General features: G+C 45.3%; 1 protein-coding gene across 1 annotated transcript; it reads right to left on the bottom strand.

Annotated features, from left to right (window-relative positions):
• Positions 1 to 4,337: 4,337 nt before the first annotated feature.
• LOC307146299 (E3 ubiquitin-protein ligase TRIM39-like) lies at positions 4,338 to 19,416 on the bottom strand (the record flags this gene model as incomplete). Its single annotated transcript, XM_079850197.1, has 6 exons — positions 4,338 to 5,809; positions 5,930 to 5,956; positions 7,267 to 7,411; positions 18,274 to 18,495; positions 18,596 to 18,670; positions 19,369 to 19,416. 6 exons carry the CDS (start codon positions 19,414 to 19,416, stop codon positions 5,271 to 5,273), a joined length of 1,056 nt encoding a protein of 351 aa, XP_079706323.1. The 3' UTR covers positions 4,338 to 5,270.
• Positions 19,417 to 23,944: the final 4,528 nt, after the last annotated feature.

Below are 23,944 nucleotides of genomic sequence, written 5' to 3'. Positions count from 1 at the left end.
GCGAACTTAAGGCATGTCGTGTGCATGTGATACTGTAATGTGCGCGTCTGCGTGAGGGAGAGGGGATCTGTGGCGCGTGCACGAACTGTGATTGACAGTCAGATCTCACACCCCCCTGCGCTGATTGGACCCAATGAGACGGGAGCGGTGGATTTTTGCAAAACAAATAACACGCTCCAGGTGGAGTTAGAAGCTCGGGTTTTTTTCTAAAACCACCTTATTTATGATGTTCTGTCGGATTATAGTGTCGATTTCACTGAATATGATCAAAAAAATGTTGCCGACGGCAGCTTTAACATGGGGTCTATGGAGATTTGCTCCATAGACCTCGCCCTAGCGGATTTTCAATGTATTGCAGTTTTTCGCACTTCCGGGTAGGCTTCATTTTTCAGATTAGAATGTTGCCCCTTGGTGTGTACCTGATTTTCTGTGAACGCGTCCGTCTCTTCAGCATCGATCAACACCATGGACTCGGAGGTAGGCTGCCCTGGCTAATCTATCCATAGATAACAATAACAGAGGAATTGGAAGCTTGTTAGAAGATTTTCTCTCCGCCATCACGCTTCGTACAATCTTCAGGCGAACTTCAGGCGTGTCGTGTGCATGTGATATATTGTAATGTGCGCGAGCCGCGAGGGAGGGGGGATCTGTGGCGTGTGCACGAACTGTGATTGACAGTCAGATCTCACACCCCCCTGCGCTGATTGGACCTGATGATCCGGGAGCGGTGGATTTTTGCAAAACAAATAACACGCTCCAGGTGGAGTTAGAAGCTCGTTTTTTTTCCAAAACCACCTCATTTATGTTGTTCTGTCGGATTATAGTGTCGATTTTACTGAATATGATTAAAAAAATGTTGCCGACGGCAGCTTTAATAAAGTATGAAAATACAATTATTAAACACATTATAGATATGCTTTAAAATCAAGAACAAAGCATTTATAACTGTATTTATAAACTGCTGAATGTCTATTAATGCTTTATAAATGACAAATTAACTGTTTACTAATGCTTAACTAATGATTAGTAGCATGCAGTTATTATAAAGTGTTACTGAAAAATCATTCAGTTCAAGTACTTCCTGTTTCTAAAGTCTCTAAGGTGTTACGTGACCACAAATAATCAAACTTTGATTTATAGCCAAAAATAAAATTAAAAAATGACAGTATTTTTACCAACAATCTGATGCTGCTTCATGCTTCCAAACTACTGAACTAGCTCTAACATTTCCATCGCTTACCTGTGAGTGAATATCAGATCTGGTCATTTATTTCAGAGTTTCTGAAATGAAATGCTGTTGTTTGATGAAGCTTCCTGTTCATCTGTTTAGTTTCACTTTCACTGAAATCTTTTACACACTTGCAGTGATGCTATAGCTCCGCCCATAATCATAAATATGGAACAGTTCATAATTCATCCCTGCTGAGTGTGTAAACAGTGTAATAAACTTTTTTCAAGTTATCAGTTTACACAATTGCAGCTTGATAGAAACGACACACGCTAAACATGTTTCACAGTGAATGAAAACATGTTAAAAAAAAGTCTGTACACAAAGTCCAGACTCCTGCCCGTAGAAACGCAAGGTCCGACAACGGGCTGAAGGTTTGGCGACAGGCCGGGGTGATTGTCCCCCAGTTAGTGCTGCGTTGCCACGCCCATCTCGGGACTCGGCCGTGAATCCAGTGCTGAAGCGGCCTCATATGAAGCAAACTGAGCGGCGTTACTGCGGCTGTGGATGCCATATACCCCAAGAGGCTCTGAAAGTGTTTCAAGTGGGGCCGCTGTCCTGTGCTTGAGTGAATTCAAGCAATTCAACACCGTCTGAGCACGTTGCTCTGTGAGTCGTGCTGTCTGGTTGACCGAGTCCATCTCCATACAGAGAAAAGATATCCTCTGCATGGAGGAGCGTTTGCTCTTTTTCCAGTTGACCCGAAGCCCCAAAACTGGCTGAGGTGAACAGCACCCTGTGTTCGCACAACTGCTCTCGCAACTGGGCCAGTATGAGTCAGTCGTCAAGGTAGTTAGGATGTGAACACCGTGTTCTCTCATAGGAACATGACCTCCGTGAAGACAAGAGGCTTCAGGGACAGCCCGAAGGGGAGGAACAGGGCCGGAGTGGGGCCACTTTTCAGCCCGGGAGTTTCAGGCCCAAGACCGGCCCACTTTTTCCATGGTGGAATTCCAAATTAGCACTTTTTCTAAATTGGATAAATGAAGCAACAGTTCAGCTCGTACTATTGTGTAGTTTGTCTTAATACCATGGGTTAACAAATAATGTAAATGTTAAATAATAATTCACTTAGACTTTATAAGCAATTGCGACTTTATTTAACACAATTCTGACTTTATAACGCGACTTTATATCACAATTCTGACTCTATATCTTGCAGTTCTGATTTTATAAGCAACGGCAACTTTATTTCACGCAGTTCTGACTTTATATCTTGCAATTCTGACTTTATAAGAAGCAATTGCGACTTTATTTCACACAATTCTGACTTTATATCTCGCAATTCTGACTTTATAACACACAATTGCGACTTTATATCACACAATTCTGAATATATATCTTGCAGTTCTGACTTTATAAGCAATTGCGACTTTATTTCACGCAGTTCTGACTTTATTTCTTGCAATTCTGACTTTATAAGAAGCAATTGTGACTTTATTTCACACAATTCTGAATTTATATCTCTCATTCTGACTTTATAACACGCAATTGCAACTTTATTTCACGCAATTTTGACTTTATATCTCTCAATTCTGAGAAATAAAGTCAGAATTGCGAGATGTAAACTCGCAATTGTGAGATAAAAAGTCGCAATTATCTTTTAAAATGTTTTATTCTGTGGCGGAAACAAAGCTTCCATACCTCCTGGCCTCTTCCTCCCATCCATCCTCCCTGACGTGTACCGTTACGGTAGGGCCGGCCCAGCTATCGGTAGGCGGTGCCGCGGTAGCCTACCTGAAAAAACGTTTTGGAAAAGACGGACTATGGACCCAACCAACTCTATAGGAGGGGAGGGGAGAACTCCCTCACATCATGGTACAACCCATGCAGAGGCTGCGCGCTGCGGTGTCAGAATGCGAAACGTGTGTAGCCTATGTAACTAACGTGACATTGAAATGTGAAAAAAAAAAAAACATTTCCAAGACCGGCCCAAAAGTGAAGCGGCCCACCGGGAATTCTCCCGATTACCCACTCCGGGCCTGGGGAGGACTTTGTACTGAAATGACTGACCCTCGAATGCAAAGCAAAGGAACCGTCTGTGTCGATGGAGAATCAAGACATTAAAGGCCGATCACTGCAAAAGCAGTGGGGAAGCGAGGTGGAGCACAGGGACTAGACTCGGAAGGCATAGTGTCCAGAGGTGGGGTCTGAGTGCGCAGTGCAACATTTACCTGGCTCCACGGTTGGGCAGGGGGTGCATGAGAAGGCATAGCGTTCTCGAACCGGACCCCACTGCCCACTGGTGATAGGAGAGGGTTATGAGACTGTAATCATCCTGTGACCCTGAGATAAAGGAAGCTGCTCTTCAATTGATAAGCAATAGACAAAAATATGAAAATACAGAGAATTTTTTTTTTTGGTACAATCTACATATTAGGCACGATGCAGCAAAAAGTACACAACAATGAAGTGGTGACACTCTAGATATCAAGAATGCAAAATAGACACAATTTTGCATTTTGGTTGCATCTGTAAAGTGTCATAATAGCATAATAACTATCTTAGATCTCAAATCTCAAGATCACATTCCAGAACTGCTGTCACAAGTGTTGAAGAATGTTTTGTTCCATATAGAGGGATTGAGAATAGTGTAAGAAAGATCCCGTTGGGTAAGACTTTCACTGTGACGTGTTCATGCACTTTAGATTTGCTTCAAAACATAAATTGTACTGCATTAAATATGATATTTAAAGAGTGAAGCTTCCAGAGAGTTGATATTGTCTTTGTGTCTGTCAGTGATGTGGAGAAGCTTGCGACGGTTACACTGATGGAGAAGTTTGTTCCCACCGTCTCCGGCTCTCAGAAGCTCCTGGCATCGATGGACTGCCGTCTGCTCACTCAGGTGCACGGATTCACTGATATTGTGCTCAAACCAAAGTCAAAAACACTGTCATTGTGAAGCCTTATAATGCTCTCGCTTCTCTTGAAGAATATGTACTGGATATAAGGATCATCTGCATTAAATAATAATTCTGTATTTTTATTCACAACTGATCCTCCATGTTTTATTCATATCCTGTCTGTCTGTTGTAAAATTCATCTATATATTCATGTGTATTTGCATAACAATTAGAAAGCTGTATAGATTATACTCAATATCAGTAATAGAATTGAACGTTTGTCTTTATTAAGATGCTGCAGTTATTACAACATAAACCAAAAATTACAATATTTCACAAGTAATTCAATGTTAAAAGCTGGAGAGGAGAGGAAAAATGGCTTCAGAGATTTCCTTACAAATTAACATGTACCATGTTTGGAAATTTAGTATATTATGTAGATTTTCACAATATAATATTAAATCATAATGTAAGGTTGAAAATAATCAAAGATATTTGAAAATGAACAAAGACATTTGCTTTTACTGTTTCAACCCCCCTCTTTCTTCCCCAAGGACTGTTTGTAAAACTGTTTGTAATAAGTGTAACCATAACCATACTGTCATTAAACCCTTTCAATTACAAATAATGTGTAAACTTGATTTGGTATTGACTTCGAAGTGCTACCTATTGCAATACAATATCATCACCCTCTAGCAACGCTCTCCCACATATTAAGCTATTGTAACTGCGCTTATTTCCGTCGTTGGTATAAGTAGCAATGGATGGTAATAGACACATTTTTGTACAGTTTTCTACCATCTTGCTGATTACGTTTCTTTAGTCATTCGGCAGTCCTGCAGCCTAAACCCCTGTAGGAAAACCCCCCTTACAATGTCATAGATTTGAAAAGCAAAAGCAAACAAATAATTGTGTTGATTCGAAAATATAGACTCCTTATAAGCTGGCCATTTAAATGTAACTCTTAAAAAAAATTCACACAACATAACTCACAAATATAATATTTCATTAAAGTAGATGTTTTGTCAGTGACTGATTTTTAAGGGCCTGAATATAGTTTTTTTTTTTTTTTGTTGCACTTGTACACATTTTGACTATCACATATTGTAAGAAAGAACTTCTTGATTGTGGTTTGTGCAAATTCTTTTTTTTTATATATATATAAAAACAGCAATCTTTTCAGATTTGTTTTTTGTTTTTCATTTTAACGGTGTGATAATCAGTGGTCTTGAGTTTTTACCTTCATCATTACGGCCTGGGTTAAACACTGGATAGAGTTTATCAGTGAAAGTCTGACCAGTGAAAGAGTAGATATGAGATCTGTATTTCACGTTATAAAAAGAGACCAGACCCTCCTCATAATCCACAAACACACCAACCTTCTCAGGTCTCACTCTTAGAGGGAACATAACCGATGGATTATCAAGAACTGAATATTGATTCTCATCAGTTAGACCCAGAACCCAGAGTCCATCCTCTGGTCTCGGTGTGATCCTCCCCTTCCTGTTAATGGATCCTCTGATCACTCCTAAATCCCACTGAGTCTTTCCCTTCACCTGCACCTCATAGTAAAATCTCCCTGAACTGAATCCCTCCTTTGCCAGAACACGAAAACCCACATTAAATCTCTTTGGGTTTTCTGGGACGTCCCGCTTAACATCTCCACGACTGACTTGTTTTCCATCATCAGACAGGATGAGAGATGGATTTGCTGTATCAGGATCCAGAGTCACATCCACTGAGAGAGATCAGACATTATCAATCAACTTCAGAACAAACATTTTCAGATGTACCGTATATAATAGATTAACAAAGTATTGTAAGTGTATTGAAGAAAATGGTGTCAATCACACTGTACCTGCAAACTGCTGCACAAACTTCAACCCTGTGGACACAGATAATGACGAATTATTTATAGCAAGTTTCTTAGAGAGTTTATAGAGAGTTTCTCTCTACTGTCAGCATCTATAGCATGCAAATGATGCTCGTCCCTCAGTTTGTAAAATAAAATGCAGAATGTGGTTACAGTAAATATACTTATAATGGAGGTCTATGGAACAAACATTGAAGATTTAAAGTGCCCGTATTATGCTATTTTTAAGTCTCCTGATGTTGTTTTGGAGTCTCCTACAACAGGTTTACATGCATCAAAGGTCAAAAAACGGTTTAATTTTCTCATAGGGCGTAATGCCGAGTCGACTGATATCCAATTTTTCCATTTCGGCCATTTTGAATTTTGTACTAAAATGCTGTATTTAATGAACGCATGAATGTATCGTTACAAAACTTGGTATGGGTCATCGGCACGATGCTCTGAAAGAGTCTGAGAAGTTTCGGCCGAGTTAGGCCACTCCTTGCCGAGTGTAACAATACCAAACATTCTAGGTTTTGCCTTATGGTTAGTTTAAAGTTGTAAATTTACGCTTAAAAAACATTTGCTAATATCTACGAAGCCATTAGACCGATCGAGACGAAACCAACGTAGGAATTTTGGAAACATAGATCGTTGACTATACGTTGATGCCCAAATGTCAAACTTTTGATATTAAGTGGCAAAAAAATCTAATCAAAGTTGCCCATGGGTCATTTCTTATACTCTCGTACATATAAATGTCTATTACTCCAAAACAAAATGAGATATTTTCACCAAATTTGACACACACACACACACACACACACACACACACACACACACACGTATGGGCTCACTCTGAGAACACACAAAAAAGTGGTGGAACTGTGCCTTGGTGGTGCTATAATAGAACAAAACAAGGATAATGCCATTAATTACAATATAATATCATGATATTAAATGCAACACTTTACGAATGCATTGGTGTACCGTTACAAAACTCGGTATGTGTCTTGATAATCCATTAAATCATATTTTTAGTTACTGTATATGATTTTTCAGCCATTTTGCCTAAAATCTTCTTTAAATGTCTTTAATTTCTCTGTTGCAGTTGGTCTGACACTCCCAGCCATGTTGGCATGTCTTATTGTCTTCTTTCCGCTTGGCCCCGATAATTGCTGCTTGCAGCTATATTTTATAATTATTGTTTTGTGTGTGTGGCTCAGGGAGGGCGGCGCCCTAGCAACCTTTATTGACCAGCCACCACTTAACCCATAATATTCCTTGAAAAAAATATTTTTTTAGTTACTGACAAAAATCTACTGTATTTCATATTCACATACCAGTTTGATTGAGTTTTTCATTTAATATCTGATTAGTTTTCTTCAGTTGAGCCAGAGCTCTATGCAGGTACACATTCAAATCAGAGTCAATCCTGATCTCAGTCCAGTTCTTAGTGTGTGGACGACTGTCCAGGGATGAGCACATCTACAGCAGGAGAGAGAAGACTGTTAAATATGTTATTAATTTATATTTAAAGTTACTATATTTTACACAGTACCTTTCTAACTGTCACGGTTCTGTTAGTTTGGACTTTTTATGTCTTACCACCTTCTGCTTGAGTTAGTCATTTGTTGTCTTGGTTACTCATTATGTTCAGCTGTGCACTTATTATCTCCCTCATTATCACCTGTAGCCTACTTAAGTTCAGTTTTTTTTTTTTTTTTTTTTTTTCATTGTTCGGTCTCGTCTGTGAATAGATGTGGTGTACTTTCTCCTGCCTTCTTCGTTGTGTATCTAGTGAATTATCAAGTAAAGAGACTGTCTGAACTAATAAGACCTCTTCGTGTTTATCTACACCGCCAGTTCGTGTCACTAAAACAGTTAACCCTTGAACAGGCAAGTGAAAAATGATTTAAAAAAATGATTTCATCTCACTTTTAATATCATCTAGACTTAAGTCAAACATATCCAAAGGATTTTTTAAAATATTTAATATAATTAGGTTCTCTTACGAGAGGTCTCTCGTACTGCGTAAGATTATCTTACGCTAGGGGAAAATACTTTTTCCGCGAGATATTGAAGCCAAAAATTATCCTTAATTTTGTAATAATGCAAAACGCGTTGCGGCAGCATACAGACATAGGCGAGGCAGCTCGCGCGCAGAGGTGGGTAGAGTATCCAAAAACTGTACTCAAGTAAAAGTACAAGTACTTATAGAAATATTTACTCAAAGTAAAAGTAAAAGTATTAATCTCAATAGTTACTTGAGTAAGAGTAAAAAAGTATCCAATGAAAAAACTACTCAAGTAGTGAGTAACTAGTTACTTCGGATCATATAGGCCTATATATATATATATATATATATATATATATATATATATATATATGAAGACTTCATGATGCAAAAGCCTCTGAGTGCCATCTGAAATTTTCTTCTAAAACAATCATTTTTATCAAGCTCGTATATTTAAGTTCAGTAATTTCACTTTAATGACAATTAATAGATAGGCTACTTTTCATTGCCATTTAAGTGTGAACATAAACATACAAGCTTGATAAAAATGCTCTTTTAGAAGAAAATTTCAGATGGTACTTAGAGGCTTTTGCCTCTGAAGTCGTCATATATATAAAATGATATTATTTAGATTTTGTTTATTTAAATTACTATTATTATCAGCTATCTTTGCAACAAAAACAGAAGAGAGACGTAAGCATTATTTCTGCCATCTGTAGGCCTATAGCTCGAAAATCATGGCCTGTCCTCTGGTTTGTATAATAGTAACTTATACAACTACATTTGGATTATTAGACAATGTCGAAATAAATTGAATCTGCAGAGTGTTGCATTCAAAGGTATTGACAGAGAAGAGTTAAAAACTCTTTATGTGCTCGCGCTCATGACTGCTACTCAACATCTGAACACAAAACAAACAAAAAAACAAATAAAAGTACATTGACGGATCTTCTTCTGACTGTTCTCCAAAATATAATCATAATCAAATGTATATTTCTGCAAGCATGTTTAAACTGGTTAACTGTCTACGGCAGGCAAAGGCATTCGTTTTCAAGTCGAGTTCGCACGCCACTGCGCAACGATACACACAATACCGCGGGATGGCGGGTGTTCATAAACTGTGAACAGTGGTAGCTTTATTTAATGTAAATTAATGTATATGTCCAAAAAACGGGTAATGTCATACTTTCTAGTATCGTGGCGTAATAATCTGTTTGGTTGTAAAATGTATTACCTGAGTGAAATGAAATCGAATATATCGTCCTGACTCCTGTGGAATCATTCATTCACAGACAGCATACGAAGATGTTCAACTAATAAAGATCTTCATCGCTGGCAAAAATAAGATGCATTTGAAGATTTGCTCTCACTTGACCGTAGGCTACTGTAGGTCCACTGCCACTTCATCTAACGCTCTTGATGTGCTTAAATCTTCCTGTTACGACTCCGAGTCCAGTGTGAATTGAAAGCGCTTCAGACGATTCAGTGCGTGCAGGGAACTGAACAGAATCAGGAACTGAATAATTCAAACTGATTCGCGAACCGATTTAGACAGATCTGCCCATAGATCTGCCAACTTGTTTGATGAAGTCTTTGAACAGAATCGACTCAAAAGAGTCATTCATTTGTGAATTGAGCATCGCTCAAGTCCAGAAAAAAGATACATCGCGGTTGGAATAAACTACGCATTTAACAACACATTGCATTAAAATAAAGTAACGAGAGGAACGTCGCCCAATGTAACGAAGTAAAAGTACAGTTTTTTCATTAGAAAAGTACTCGAGTAAAAGTAAAAAGTACCCACATTCAAATCTACTCTTAAAAGTAACATTTTTCTAAAAAAGTACTCAAGTAAATGTAACGAAGTAAATGTACTTCGTTACTACCCACCTCTGCTCGCGCGCCTATTGGCTGTTCTGCGGCAACTGCAGCAGCCTATCGAGCGAGGCCTGGCATGACGCCAGACCCAATGAGGGTGCTTCGCGCCCGCTGCGTCACATCCCGCCGAAACGGGCGTGGTCTAGGCCTATAAATACCGCTCGCAGGCAACTATTATCCGATTTTTTCATCCTTCAAGCAAAGCACACGCATCGCTGGAGCTGGAGAAGAAGCCGCGCCGTCTGAGAGAGAGCACCTTCAGCGGGACGAGTCACTGAAGTCGCTGGCCGCGCCGCCTTCCTTGCCTTCCTGCTGCGCTTTCCGCCGCTTATATCCTTTTATCCTTTATTCTCTGTACTCTGTGTGTGTGTGACACATTCTAAACATTCTCACATTCTAAAAGAGCAGCGTCTTTTTCAAGATGCCTTCCTGCGGCTCGTGCAGAGCCACACTCAGCGACGGGGACCGCCATGTTATCTGCGTTTCCTGCCTGGGTGAGGAACATGCAGCTCTCGCGTTTGCTGACGGCGGATGCCCTCTGCGAGCTGATGCCCATGGCAACTCTGAGGACTCGTCTGGCTTTCTTCACCGAGACTGCTCCCCCGCCCGCCGCGGTGTCGCGCCGTAAAAAGCGCCGTGCCCAGCGGGTCCCGGAACCTTCCCCCAGCCGCCAAAGCTCGCCGGTTCGCCCACCTGCTTCATCGGCTTCGTCAGCTTCTCTTCCTGACGGACAGTGGCCGCTGTCTGCCGCCACTTCCGTCGACATCGCTGACGAGGAAGCCCTGCTGGGAAAGGATGATTCCTGCTCTATCCTGGCGTCAGGCAGTGAGGATTGGGCGAGCTCTGAGGATCTCGCGCCCCCTGCCCACACATCGTCAGGCAAGAGAGCGATCCATCGAGACGGAGCTCATGCGGATACTCGCACAGGCCGCGGCGAGCCTCGGCCTCGAGTGGTCTTCGCCCGAGCAGCCCGCTCACAACCGGCTGGATGGCTTTTCCTGCCTGGGGAGCGCGTTTCGCCTGCGTCCAAACCAGCGCCCTTTCTTCCTGAGCTTCACGAAGAAGTCGCTAAGTCCTGGAAAGCCCCCTATTCAGCTAGAGTGCGTCCTGCTGTTTCTGTGGCATTCTCTGCAGTTGACGATGCCAAGAACAGGGGATACCTTTCGCTGCCGCCGGTCGAAGAGGCGATAGCGGCCCAACTTATGTCCGCCCTCCGCTGGACGGCGCGCTAAGCTGGCCCTACCCTCTAAAGCTTGCCGCACGACGTCAAGCCTGCTCCGCCGCGCTTTCTCCGCCGTCGGGCAAGCTGCGTCAGCGCTGCACACCATGGCCACGTTGCAGATCTTCCAGGCCGATCTCCTCAAAAAGCTGGATGAGAAAGGACCTGACGCGATCTGCGTGCCGGACCTAAGAAGTGCCACGGACCTTGCTCTCCGTGCCACTAAGTCCGCGGCACAGGCCATTGGACGAAGTATGGCCTCTCTCACTGTGACCGAGAGACACCTGTGGCTGACGCTCTCAGAAATGGCCGAGTCCGAGCGCACCGCGTTCCTCGACGCCCCGCTTTCTCCCGCTGGCCTCTTTGGATCCTCCGTCAAGGATTTTGCGGAAAGATTCGCAGAGGTACAGAAAGCGTCACAGGCTATGAAGCACTTCCTCCCGAAGCGCTCCAGCTCTGCAGCAGGCCGTGCGAAACCGTCTGCACAGAGCTCACAGCCCCAGCCACCGCCCACTGCCGCCACTTCGCAGCGCCGCCAGGCCCGAAGCGCGAGACCGCGCTCCCGCTCATCCAGCCGCAGCCGCGCCATGCGTGGCCCGCGGCCTAGGATTGTGGTAAAGCCCGAGGCCCCGAAGTCGTCCTAGCACGCCTAGGAAAACGACGGTGTTCGAGTCCCGCTGCGGCCGGACTCCCACCAAAGTTATTCGCTCGTCCAGTTCCAGAAAATGTGACTGTTCCAGTGTTTTCTGCAGCCAACAAGCCGGTTCTGTCGCCCGCTTGCCTGCACACAAATGCCGTTTTCACGGCTACCCAGATAAATCCCCAAGAGAGTGTATTTTCTGGTGTCCCGGCCATGGCCGATGGTGTCTCATGTGTAGTAAGAATGCCCACTGCCCAGTGCCCATCTCTACAACACAAGCACAGCCTGTCACACAGGACCCGCGCACATAAAATCGACTCAGATCGGTTGCGCTTCAAACGTGGTAAATGTGCCCACTACCCAGTGCCCACAGACACCACGTTATGCATGTCTCACGGTTCCTGTAAAAACGAAAACAGCGTGTATTCGCTTCACTCAAGCGAACAACGCTTTCGGTGTGATAAATGTGCCCGCTGTCCCGCGCCCACATCCACACATAGACATGACAGTTCCTACGGGACTCGCCCAGCCCTCCCCCTCGCGGTTGACCGCCGCAGAGGAGTCGAGCGCGGGCAATCTGCCCGCTGTTATCAGCGCGCCCCATGCCTCAAATGTCACTAGCGCGACGCTTGTGTTACAGCACACCGAAGCCTCCCCATCGCTGAGCGAACGGAGCACGCTTCGTATTCAACCCCTAGCTATTCATGCAGACGCATGGGCAAAGCTGCCCGGGGTTTCGAAGTGGGTGCTGGACATTATAAAAAGAGGCTATTCGCTACAGTTTCGCCGACGCCCTCGCCGCTATGCGGCGCGCGTCGAGACCACGGTAAAAGCAGAAGTAGCACATTTACTTCGAGCCGAAGTGGCGAAACTATTGAACAAAGGGGCCATAGAGCCTCTCTCTCAAGTTCAGAGCGAAGGAGGGCTATACAGCAGATACTTCCTGGTACCGAAAAAAGACGGGGGTCTCAGACCCATACTAGATCTAAGGTAACTGAACAGAGTGCTTGTGAAGCGACAGTTCAGGATGCTCACGACCAGAAAAATCCTCGCGCAGGTTCGCCAAGGAGATTGGTTCGTGTCAATAGATCTGAAAGACGCGTATTTTGAAATACAGATAGCGTCACGTCACAGGTGATATTTGAGATTCGCCTTCGAGGGCCAGGCATATCAGTACACAGTCCTGCCGTTCGGTTTATCCCTGGCACCCCGTACATTTACGAAGTGCATGGATGCGCCGCTCGCACCCCTCAGAATGGGCCGTGCGAGTACTGAACTATTTGGACGATTGGCTGATTCTAGCGCAATCTCGCTCAGTGCTCATAGAACACACGACCATTTTACTCGATCACCTCGAGAATTTGGGTCTCAGTGTCAATTGGGCGAAGAGCTCTCTGTTCCCCAGTCAGACGATATCTTTCCTGGGCACAGAGTTGGACTCGCTGTCCATGATAGCGCGACTATCACCACAGCGCGCGGTAGACATTCAGCGTACAGCGAACTCGTTCCGCTGCGGCGCATCTGTCCCGCTCAAGAAATTTCAGAAGATGCTGGGTCTCATGGCCTCAGCATCATCAGTGCTCCAGCTGGGCCTGCTCCGCATGCGCCCGCTGCAGTTTTGGCTGAAAGCGCGAGTCCCACGCCAAGCGTGGGCATCCATTCTGCTTAGCCTCAAGGTCAATCAGAAGTGCGTCACAGCTCTGAAACCTTGGAGAGCGGATGACTGGTACCAATCAGGTGTAAGCCTGGGGACTTCCTCGAGGGTGAAAGTGGTGTCCACGGACGCATCCACCTCGGGATGGGGAGCGCTGCTCGAGGACAGACCGTTCTTCGGCCAGTGGTCAGAACGGGAGAAGCTCCTGCACATAAACTGCCTCGAAATGCTGGCAGTAGACAACGCGCTGACGCGTTTTTGTCCCCAAATAAAAGGACACCACGTCCTGGTCCGCTCGGACAACATGTCTGTGGTGTCCTACATAAATCGCCAGGGCGGCCTCAGGTCCAGGAACCTGCACAGGCTAGCGGAACGCCTCCTGGTATGGGCTCAGTGCAACCAGTGCTCGCTGAGAGCAGCACACGTGCCAGGGCTCCTAAACATAGGACCAGACAGACTGTCCAGGAACAATGTTCCGGCAGGCGAATGGTCTCTACACCCACAGACAGTCCAACTGCTGTGGAAGAAATTCGGCAGAGCGAAAGTAGACCTGTTCGCGTCTCAAGAAAACGCTCACTGCCCGGAATTTATCTCCAAGAGCAGGGACGCGCTGGCTCATGTATGGCCCCACCGCCCGCTCTATGCTTTTCCCCCCGTCTCTCTCCTGCCTCAGGTGATAGAACGGATCAGGGAAGAAGGATGCTCAGTACTGCTTGTAGCACCGTTCTGGGAAAACCAACCTTGGTTCCCAGTTGTGATGCAGCTAGCGAGCACTGCCCCGTGGCCAGTGCCAGTGAGGAGAGACCTCCTCTCTCAGGCCCACGGCTCGATCTGGCATCCTCACCCGGAATTGGGGTCCCTTCATGTCTGGGCCATCAACGGGTACATGTTGAACTCCCTAAGGGAGTATTAAACACGATCACGCAGGCTAGGGCTCCGTCTACGAGACGGCTCTACTCCTCGAAATGGTCAGTGTTTTCGGGCTGGTGCACAGCCCGTGGCGTGTCACCCACAGACTGTGGAGTGACGGAGGTGCTTTCCTTCCTACAAGAGCTGTCGGATAAGGGCAGGACCCCTTCCACGCTCAAAGTTTATGTGGCGGCTATAGCAGCGTTCTCAAGAACAACGCTTGGTCAGTCAATAGGAAGGAACGATTTAGTCATCCGCTTCCTTAGAGGGGCTAAGAGACTGAATCCTCCCAGACCTCCCTCAGTCCCCGTATGGGACCTTTCTACGGTGCTGGAAGCCATGAAAGGTGGACCAATCGAGCCTTTACAGACGATTGATCAAGACGATTGTCTTTCAAGACTGTGTTTCTGCTGGCTCTCGCTTCAGTGAAGCGCATAGGGGACTTACACACGCTCTCTGTGAGTGCGACGTGCATGGAATTTGGGCCTAATGACTCAAAAGTTATACTCAAACCTAAGCACGGTTATGTTCCAAAATCCCTCAACACACCGTTTAGGGCGCAGGTCATCTCCCTGTCAGCCCTACCGGTCCCTGATGAGGAAAGAGACGCGGGCCTCCTTTGCCCAGTCAGGGCATTACGAGCTTATGTGTCTCGCTCGTCTGTTTTCAGACAGACAGAGCAGCTCTTTGTTTCGTTCAGCGGGCATTCTAAGGGACTAGCCGTGTCGAAACAGAGCCTATCCAGATGGATAGTTGACGCTATAGCGCTAGCATACGCCTCCAAGGGCATGCAGTGCCCGTTGGGTGTCAGAGCGCACTCCACGAGAGGCATGGCCTCTTCATGGGCCTGGTCGAGTGGGATTGCCTTACAAGATATTTGTACGGCGGCAGGCTGGGCCTCCCCGTCTACATTTATAAGGTTTTACAACCTAGAGGTTCCCGCCCTGCAGGCCAGGCTGCTGTCGGTCTAGTTAACCAGTATTATCTGACCTGATGCTATCAGCTCAGAATGCTGCGTCTACTGAGCACAGCTCGATGATCGACAGTTAAAAGCAGTAGCACAAGATGTGCCTGTGCAAACTGTGTAAGACCCACATTTCCCCATCAGTTCAGGCCGTACCCCGCCCTGTCTGTATGATGAAATTCGCGACGCGAAGCTGAGCGACGCTGCCATATGTGGAAGAGTGCGGCTTCGCCCATCCCTCTTCCCGGACTCCCTGTGAGTTCCCTAGGTGATTGTGCACTATATGAACCCCGGGCTTTCGCCCTTGGGTCTTTGGTGTCAGATCTCAGCATGCACAGCGTTTTGCATTGGGTCCCCTAGCGTAAGATAATCTTACGCAGTACGAGAGACCTCTCGTAAGAGAACGTACTCGGTTACTAACGTAACCTCGGTTCTCTCTAGAAGAGGGAACGAGTACTGCGTATCTTGCCGTGCATGCGCACGCTCTGGTTGCTTCGATGATGAAAAACCAGATAATAGCTGCCTGCGAGCGGTATTTATAGGCCTAGACCACGCCCGTTTCGGCGGGATGTGACGCAGCGGGCGCGAAGCACCCTCATTGGGTCTGGCGTCACGCCAGGCCTCGCTCGATAGGCTGCTGCAGTTGCCGCAGAACAGCCAATAGGCGCGTGAGCTGCCTCGCCTATGTCTGTATGCTGCCGCAACGCGTTTTGCATTATTACAAAATTAAGGATAATTTTTGGCTTCAATATCTCGCGGAAAAAGGATTTTCCCCTAGCGTAAGATAATCTTACGCAGTACTCGTTCCCTCTTCTAGAGAGAACCAAGGTTACGTTAGTAACCGAGTACGATTTTATGAGTTGTATCTCCCAGTTGTATCTCTCGTTGCCCTATTAGGGTATGAAAAAGGCACATTTTAGAGTGGCCTTTTATTGTGGCCAGCCTAAGGCACACCTGTGCAATAATTATGCTGTCTAATCAGCATCTTGATATGCCACACCTGAGAGGTGGATGGATTATCTCGGCAAAGGAGAAGTGCTCACTAACACAGATTTAGACAGATTTGTGAACAATATTTGAGAGAAATAGGCCTTTTGTGTACATAGAAACAGCTCATGAAAAATGGGGGCAAAAACAAAAGTGTTGTGTTTATAATTTTCCATCCATCCATCTTCTACCGCTTATCCGGGGCCGGGTCGCGGGGGCAGCAGTCTAAGCAGGGATGCCCAGACTTCCCTCTCCCTCGACACTTCCTCCAGCTCTTCCGGGGGGACACCGAGGCGTTCCCAGGCCAGCCGGGAGACATAGTCTCTCCAGCGTGTCCTAGGTCTTCCCCGGGGTCTCCTCCCGGTGGGACATGCCCGGAACACCTTCCCAGGAAGGCGTCCAGGAGGCATCCGGAAAAGATGCCCGAGCCACCTCAACTGACCCCTCTCGATGTGGAGGAGCAGCGGCTCTACTCTGAGCTCCTCCCGAGTGACCAAGCTTCTCACCCTATCTCTAAGGGAGCGCCCAGCCACCCTGCGGAGAAAGCTCATTTCGGCCGCTTGTATCCGGGATCTTGTCCTTTCGGTCATGACCCAAAGCTCATGACCATAGGTGAGAGTAGGAACGTAGATTGACCGGTAAATCGAGAGCTTCGCCTTGCGGCTCAGCTCCTTCTTCACCACGACAGACCGGTACAGCGACCGCATTACTGCAGAAGCTGCACCGATCCGTCTGTCAATCTCCCGTTCCATCCTTCCCTCACTCGTGAACAAGACCCCGAGATACTTGAACTCCTCCACTTGAGGCAGGAACTCTCCACCAACCTGAAGCGGGCAAGCCACCCTTTTCCGACTGAGGACCATGGCCTCGGATTTGGAGGTGCTGATTCTCATCCCGGCCGCTTCACACTCGGCTGCAAACCGTCCCAGTGCATGCTGGAGGTCCTGGTTTGATGAGGCCAACACGACCACATCATCCGCAAAGAGCAGAGATGAAATCGTGTGGTCCCCAAACCTGACCCCCTCCGGCCCCTGGCTGCGCCTAGAAATTCTGTCCATAAAAATTATGAACAGAACCGGTGACAAAGGGCAGCCCTGCCGGAGTCCAACACGCACCGGGAACAAGTCTGACTTACTGCTGGCAATACGAACCAAGCTCCTGCTCCGGTCATACAGGGACCGGATAGCCCTTAGCAAAGGGCCCCGGACCCCATACTCCCGGAGCACCCTCCACAGGCCGCCGCGAGGGACACAGTCGAATGCCTTCTCCAAATTCTACTTCGAATTCTACTTCGTCCCGGTCGTTTATAATTTTGTTCAGTATATATATATATATATATATATATATATATATATGAAGAGTTCAGATGCAAAAACCTGTAAGTGCCATTTGAAATTTTCTTCTAGAATGATAATTTTTATCAAGCTTGTTTATTTAAGTTCAGTAATTTCACTTAAATGGCAATTAATAGGTAATTTTCATTGCCTTTTAAGTGAAATTACTGAACTTAAATATACGAGCTTGATAAAAATGATCATTCTAGAAGAAAATTTCAGATGGCACTTAGAGGCTTTTGCATCTGAACTCTTCATATATATATATATATATATATATAAGAGATGCACCGATGTATCGGCCAACAATCGGTATCGTCCAATAAAAGCAATTATTTTCACTATCGGCCATCGGCCGATTATATAAAAACAGCCTATGATCAGTGCCGATTATATCCTGTCAATCAAAAGGATGCGGTAAAACATGACCGACTGCAACTCACACTGTGTGTGAAGAAAATCTCTCCTGTTGAGTAGGCAAGTTTATCAACAAAACTTGGATATGCAGATTTCTGCATTCTACTGTAACAGGTAATTCCCACACAACACAAGCATATACACCCCCTAGCGGTAACAACTGGAACGGCTAGAATTGTACTCAGTCTACTACAATTACTGTTTCAGTTCCTTTTGTACAATTTTTAAAAGACTGGTACAAATAAAATGGTCAAGCAGCTCAGCAGGTATGTGAACAGATAGTTTGTCCTGTATTATTATACATGATGACTGATGAGAGATGTTGACAGACCTGTATGATATGGAGATGATCTTCGGTGTGTGAGAACTGCTTCAGCTCAGTGTTTCTCTTCTTCAGCTCAGTGATTTCCTGATGCAGATCTTCATCCTGTTTCTCTGCTGCTTTCTGCTTTTCCACCATCATCTTCAGCTGCTCAGACTGAGATTTCTCAAAGGAGCTGATCAGATCAGTGAAGAGCTCAACACTGGAGGACTCCTCTTTCTCTATGTTTTTCTGATAACGATTAGAAGGTTTATCTATTAAGTTTTATCCATTTAATTGAGAACCTTTATTAAATCGATTGAAAAATTAAAATACATTTTAATTCACTCACCTTTTTCAGCTCTACTGAGTGCTGGATCTCTTTAATCTTCTTTAGTCTGTCCAGGATCATCTGACGAACGTCAGTCTACATACAGCGAAACAGATAACTGCATCTTCTGAAAAGATTTGTATTAAACGACCAAATGAATTTGAAATTCCTGTGGCTTTTAATAAATCAATGTTATCTTTGAGGATAACATTTTATTCTTAAAAGTAAAAAAATAATACAAATATTGCAATTTAAAGGTAGAGTAGGCCATTTCAGAGAGGCTACCAATAACAAGCTAGCTTTGAAAGCATGAGATCGCGCCCTCCCTTCAGAGTGTCTCCAAGGTGTCAGAAGAGAGACTGCGTTAAATTACCCAATGTCTCAAAGCAGATAACATTACAATATTAATGAACAAACAACTAACAGAGCTCTTTCTTGTACTACCTGACAGCAAAACATTTATAGTGTTGACACAGAAACGCATAACTCTGAGTCTGAGGACGTGAACAGCTCCCGGTAGAACGTCATGGGCTGCCATCTCTTAATTACGGTAACGACTGTCACATCCGCCAGCTGGAGTGCCCTTAATCTCCACAAGAGGGCACTCCTCCTGACGCCTGGGCTTTTCCCTGAACTTCACTTCCCAGTATCCATTGACTATTCTCATGATTGTGTGATTTCATTTAGCTGTGAGTGATTACCCTTGTTAAAGTCTGCCTATTTAAACTCTGTGTTTTAATTCTCACTTTGCATAGTCTTGTTTTGTGTTACACTGCTATTTTGAGCGCCTGTACCCTGGTTTCACTTGTCTTGGTCTTGTTCTTCTGCTCACTGTCCTGCATATCCTTGTTTGCCTTTGTTTTCGGACTCTATCGTGCATTTGGATTGTTTGCTTTATGGTTTTGACCCTATGCCTGTTAAATGGATTATGATTTTGGATTGTCCCAGTAAAGCTGCATTTGGATCTTCAACCCAAGTCTCGGAGCAGTTTGTGACAGAAGACTACATCATTAAATGGATCCAGCAGTGAGAATTATGCATCTCCGACACAAAGAGAACAGCGTCAAAGGACTATGTACTGGACTTTGAGTTAGCTCACTTAACCAACATGGACAAGATTCCCCTAATGATCTTTTTGGGGGTGGGTTGTCTGAGCCCCTCAGTTTAATTATGCCGCTACATGACCCAGACTGGACTTTGGCACATTATATTGATTTGTCATCGCAGCTGATTGGTTCTCCTTTTAATGTGGAGGAGGTAAAGGAGGACTCTAACATTTTTTTTTTTGGGGGGTGGGGGTGGGGGGGATAGTTTGCATCAAGCTCCGGTGGCTTCTCGATTCAGCAAGTCTGATGATCCCAAGTCCGGTGCTCACGGCGCTTCCATGTCAGGTGGACCCAAATCCAGAGTCTTCAGCCATCATGGCCGCCACGCCAGAGTCTTCAGCCGTCATCGACGCTGCACCAAAGCTACAAAGAAGGTCCTTAGGCACTTGAGACTGGCTTCCAGTTTGGAGGACCTACCGTTGATGTCGATGCGAGCAGCCGGCATCTCAGTGGTCCTGACATCATCTTTGTGTCCAGTGCATCCGAATCTGGTGGTATCGAGTCGGGAGGTCTCAGAGGATCTCCTACAGCTGATTGCACTCTCAGTTACGGCAATGGTCATTTTATATGTCTGGTCCATGTACGTTTCTTCCGTTTCTCCAGAGGCAGTGACACCTGACCTAGTTTTATCTGAGGCAAACTACTGTTCTTGGTATGTCCTGCTATTGTCAAGATCACTGATAAAGTCTCTGCTTCACCGTCTATTTGTGAACTGTCTGCCTGTGCTGTTATGACCACAGTGGTCGCCTGTGAACACCATGTCTGCCAAGAAACAACAACCACGGTGATCATCTCTGAACTCCCTGCTTGGCTGGATACAACCACAGTGGTTGTCCCTTAGCTCTCTGTCTGTCCTGGTCCGACCATGGAGGTCGTCTATGAACTCCCTGCCTGCCTCGTCTTGGCCAAGGAAGCCACAGACTCTGCTTGCTTTGTCACAGACATTACTCCTGAATGTCCTGCCTGTTTTGACACAGCCCCAGAGGCCAACCCTAACCAATGTTCTGGCTGATCCGCTATGGGGTTCATTAGACCAGTCTGATCTGTCCTGGTGGTCTTCTGCTCCGCCGTTGTGGTCACCAGCTCTGCCGGCTCCACCGTGGTGGTCCCCAGCTATGCTTTGGTGGTCTTCAGGGCCGCTGTGGTGGTCACCAGCCCCTTCTGCTCCACCGTGGGGATTTTCAGACCCGTCTTCTCTGCTGTGGTGCTCATCTGTTCTGCTGTGGTGGTCTCCAGCTCCACAGAGGTGGTCTTTAGTCCGGCCAGCTCCGCCCTGTACACCTTGCCTGCCTACTCTGCACTGGCTCCCCGGTCCGTCTGTCTCCAGTCCTGCTTCCACTCCACGACGCTGCACCTCCCTCCTGGATTTATGTATCCGTTTTTGGTGCTTTTCCACTGCATGTAAGGGTACGGCATGGTTCAGTAAGGCACGCTTTGGCGTTTTTCCACTGCATGGTACGGTACGGCTTACTTCGTAACGCTTTCCCACTGCATGGTACGGTAGGTACGGCTCACTTTGTGTCGCTTTTTCACTGCATGGCACGATACTGATACTAAAATGTGACGTGAAAACACTGCAGATCACTGAATGGTCAGACAGAATAGTAACTACCATTGCATTTGTGACACGAGACACCAAACCCGCTAGATTTAAATAGCCAGTAACAGCAACTGCTGTAGCACCTGTTTTTAAACTACTTGCTTGACTTGCTTGAAGAAAAAAAAAAAGTCAAAAAAAGAAATGGCTGAATCATGGTCAGTGGACGAAGTGCAGACGTTCCTCTCTCTGGTTGCTGCAATTATAATGATCAGTCTATAATCCCACCCACTTTTTAGCAGTATTAACTGCAGTGGAAAAGCAAACCGAGCTAAAGCGAACCGAGCCGAGTCGTACCACGCAGCGGAAAAGCAAAGCGAGCCGAATCGTGCTGAGCCGAACCGTACCGAGCTAAACCATGCAGTGGAAAAGAGCCATAGAGGATCTGGAATCCGCTCCTTAAGGGGGGAGGATATGTCTCATCCGCCAGCTGGAGTGCCCTTAATCTCCACCAGAGGGCACTTCTCCTGACTCCTGGGCTTTTCCATTATGAACTTAATTTTCTGGTATATATTGTCTGTTCTCATGATTGTGTGATTTTGTTCAGCAGATTAAAGCCGCGTTTCCACCGCAGGAACTTTCCCCAGGAACTAGGAACTTTGGGCTGGTACTTGATGCGTTTACACCGCAGGAACCAGGGTCTAAATGAAGTTCCGGGTAAATATTTCCCCCTCCGATAGTCCCTGCTCATGAGGTAGTACTTTTTCAAAGTTCAGGAACAGCGCTGCACAAGCTGATTGGTTGTGTTCACGCCGCATTTTGGTTGGATGACTCCACGCAGCATTTTATTTATTTTTAACCTCCCTTTTTAAAAAATCTATTGCGGTTCATGTCGTGGCTTCATGCAGTAAGAGTTGTCTGTCTGCAAATATGGAATTTAATAAAAAAAAAACTGGTGGACTGGCGACGAGTTTCAGGCTTTATTAAGGGTATTTGTGGAAGAGGAAACTTTCTGCGCGTTCGTCCCAGCCATCTCACGGTCAATGTCCGCAATAGCTGATAACATACAAATTTTATATCTAACGTTAGCATTACGAGCTTACTGAACACGCTTTATCAGTGCTCGTCTCTTTTCTGCCACAGCTTTTATTATTAAGTCATTATGTTTACACATTGTCATCTATTGCAAGGCACTCCAATTGTTACAAATTTACTATAACAGGATTGAAATAGCGCTTTGAGGTTAGTAACAAACAACTATTTACAAGACTGTCACTATTTATGATTGATAGACGGGGTTCAGGCTTTTTTTAAGCGTATTTGCGAAAGAGGACATTTTTGCGCGTTCGTCTCAGGCATCTCACAATAACTGATAACATACGTTGTCTATTTTTATACGCATACGAGCTTTCTGAACACGCTTTAGTATCAGTGCTCGTCTATTTTGTTTTGTTAATTACCTCATTAGTAAACCAATACATAACTGCAGCACAGTTTGAATCTCCTCCGTACTTATTATAAATGTGGCGCTCAAAACTGATTACTGTCCATCGCAGACTGGGAGGAGCAGTTGCGCGCAGTTTACCTTCCCGGTACTTTAGACCGCGGTGTAAACGCAGAAAGCAACCGGTCTGGGGCAAAAAAAGTTCCTGGGACAAATTGTTCCGGGCAATTTCAGTGGAAACGCAGCTTAAATCTGCCTATTTAGCCCCGTGTTTTCATTAGTAGTCTTGTTTTGTGTTGCACTGCTATTCTGAGCGCCTGTCTCCATGTTCTTCTGCCCATTGTCCTTGATATCCTTGTTTGCCTGTGTTTTTGGTATCTATCGTACGTTTGCTCTATGGTTTGACCCTAAGCCTGTTATATGAATTACGATTCTGGATTGTACCAATAAATCTGCATTTGGATCATCAACCCAAGTCTTAGAGCAGTTTGTGACAATGACATGGCGTCATTGCCATTTGGAACTTAACTGCAGTTAAGTTCCAAATATTTGAATATAATGCACTGTGACAATTGCGCTGAATGAATTCCTGTGTCTCTTCAGAAGATGGTGCCCGCAGCTGAATCATCCATCCATTTTCCAAACCACTGGTCCAGTGTGGCTACAGCGTAATATCAAACAGGTATAAATTCCTTTTTTTAGATTATTAAACTGTTTAATTAAAGGGGGGGTGAAATGCTATTTCATGCATACTGAGTTTTTTACACTGTTAAAGAGTTGGATTCCCATGCTAAACATTGACAAAGTTTCAAAAATTAAATTGTACGTTTGAAGGAGTATTTCTGTGCCAAAAATTGTCCTTCCGGTTTGTCACAAGTTTCGGAAAGTTTTTTTCGAGTATGGGCATGTGTGACGTCAGATGGGGCGGAATTTCCTTATATGGGTCCTAAGGGCACTTCTCCCGGAAGGTTGCGCGCGCGCGCGCACTCATAGACCAGAGAGAGAAGAGAGCGAAAGCAGTACCTCATCTAAGCGCTGTGCTCGGTTTAGGGAAGTCAATGTCACCAAAGAAGTAGGTTTTTGGTTGCCAGGGCAAGACAACCCTGCACAGATTCCCAAAGAACCCAGCGTTAGGGGCCAGTGGATGGAGTTTGTTTTTCCAGAGCATCAACGAAGTTGTGCAAGACTGTTTTTTCCCTGCATTTCGACGATGATTGTTTTATAAACAAAGCCCAGATCGACGGATTTGCAGATCGTCTAATGCTTAAGGATCGAGCAGTCGC

The sequence above is a fragment of the Squalius cephalus genome (genome assembly GCF_949319135.1).
Source record: "Squalius cephalus genome assembly, chromosome: 18".
NCBI classification, from domain to species: Eukaryota; Metazoa; Chordata; class Actinopteri; order Cypriniformes; family Leuciscidae; genus Squalius; species Squalius cephalus.
Note: the sequence above shows the minus strand (reverse complement) of the source record. Positions and strands in the feature narration are given on the sequence as shown.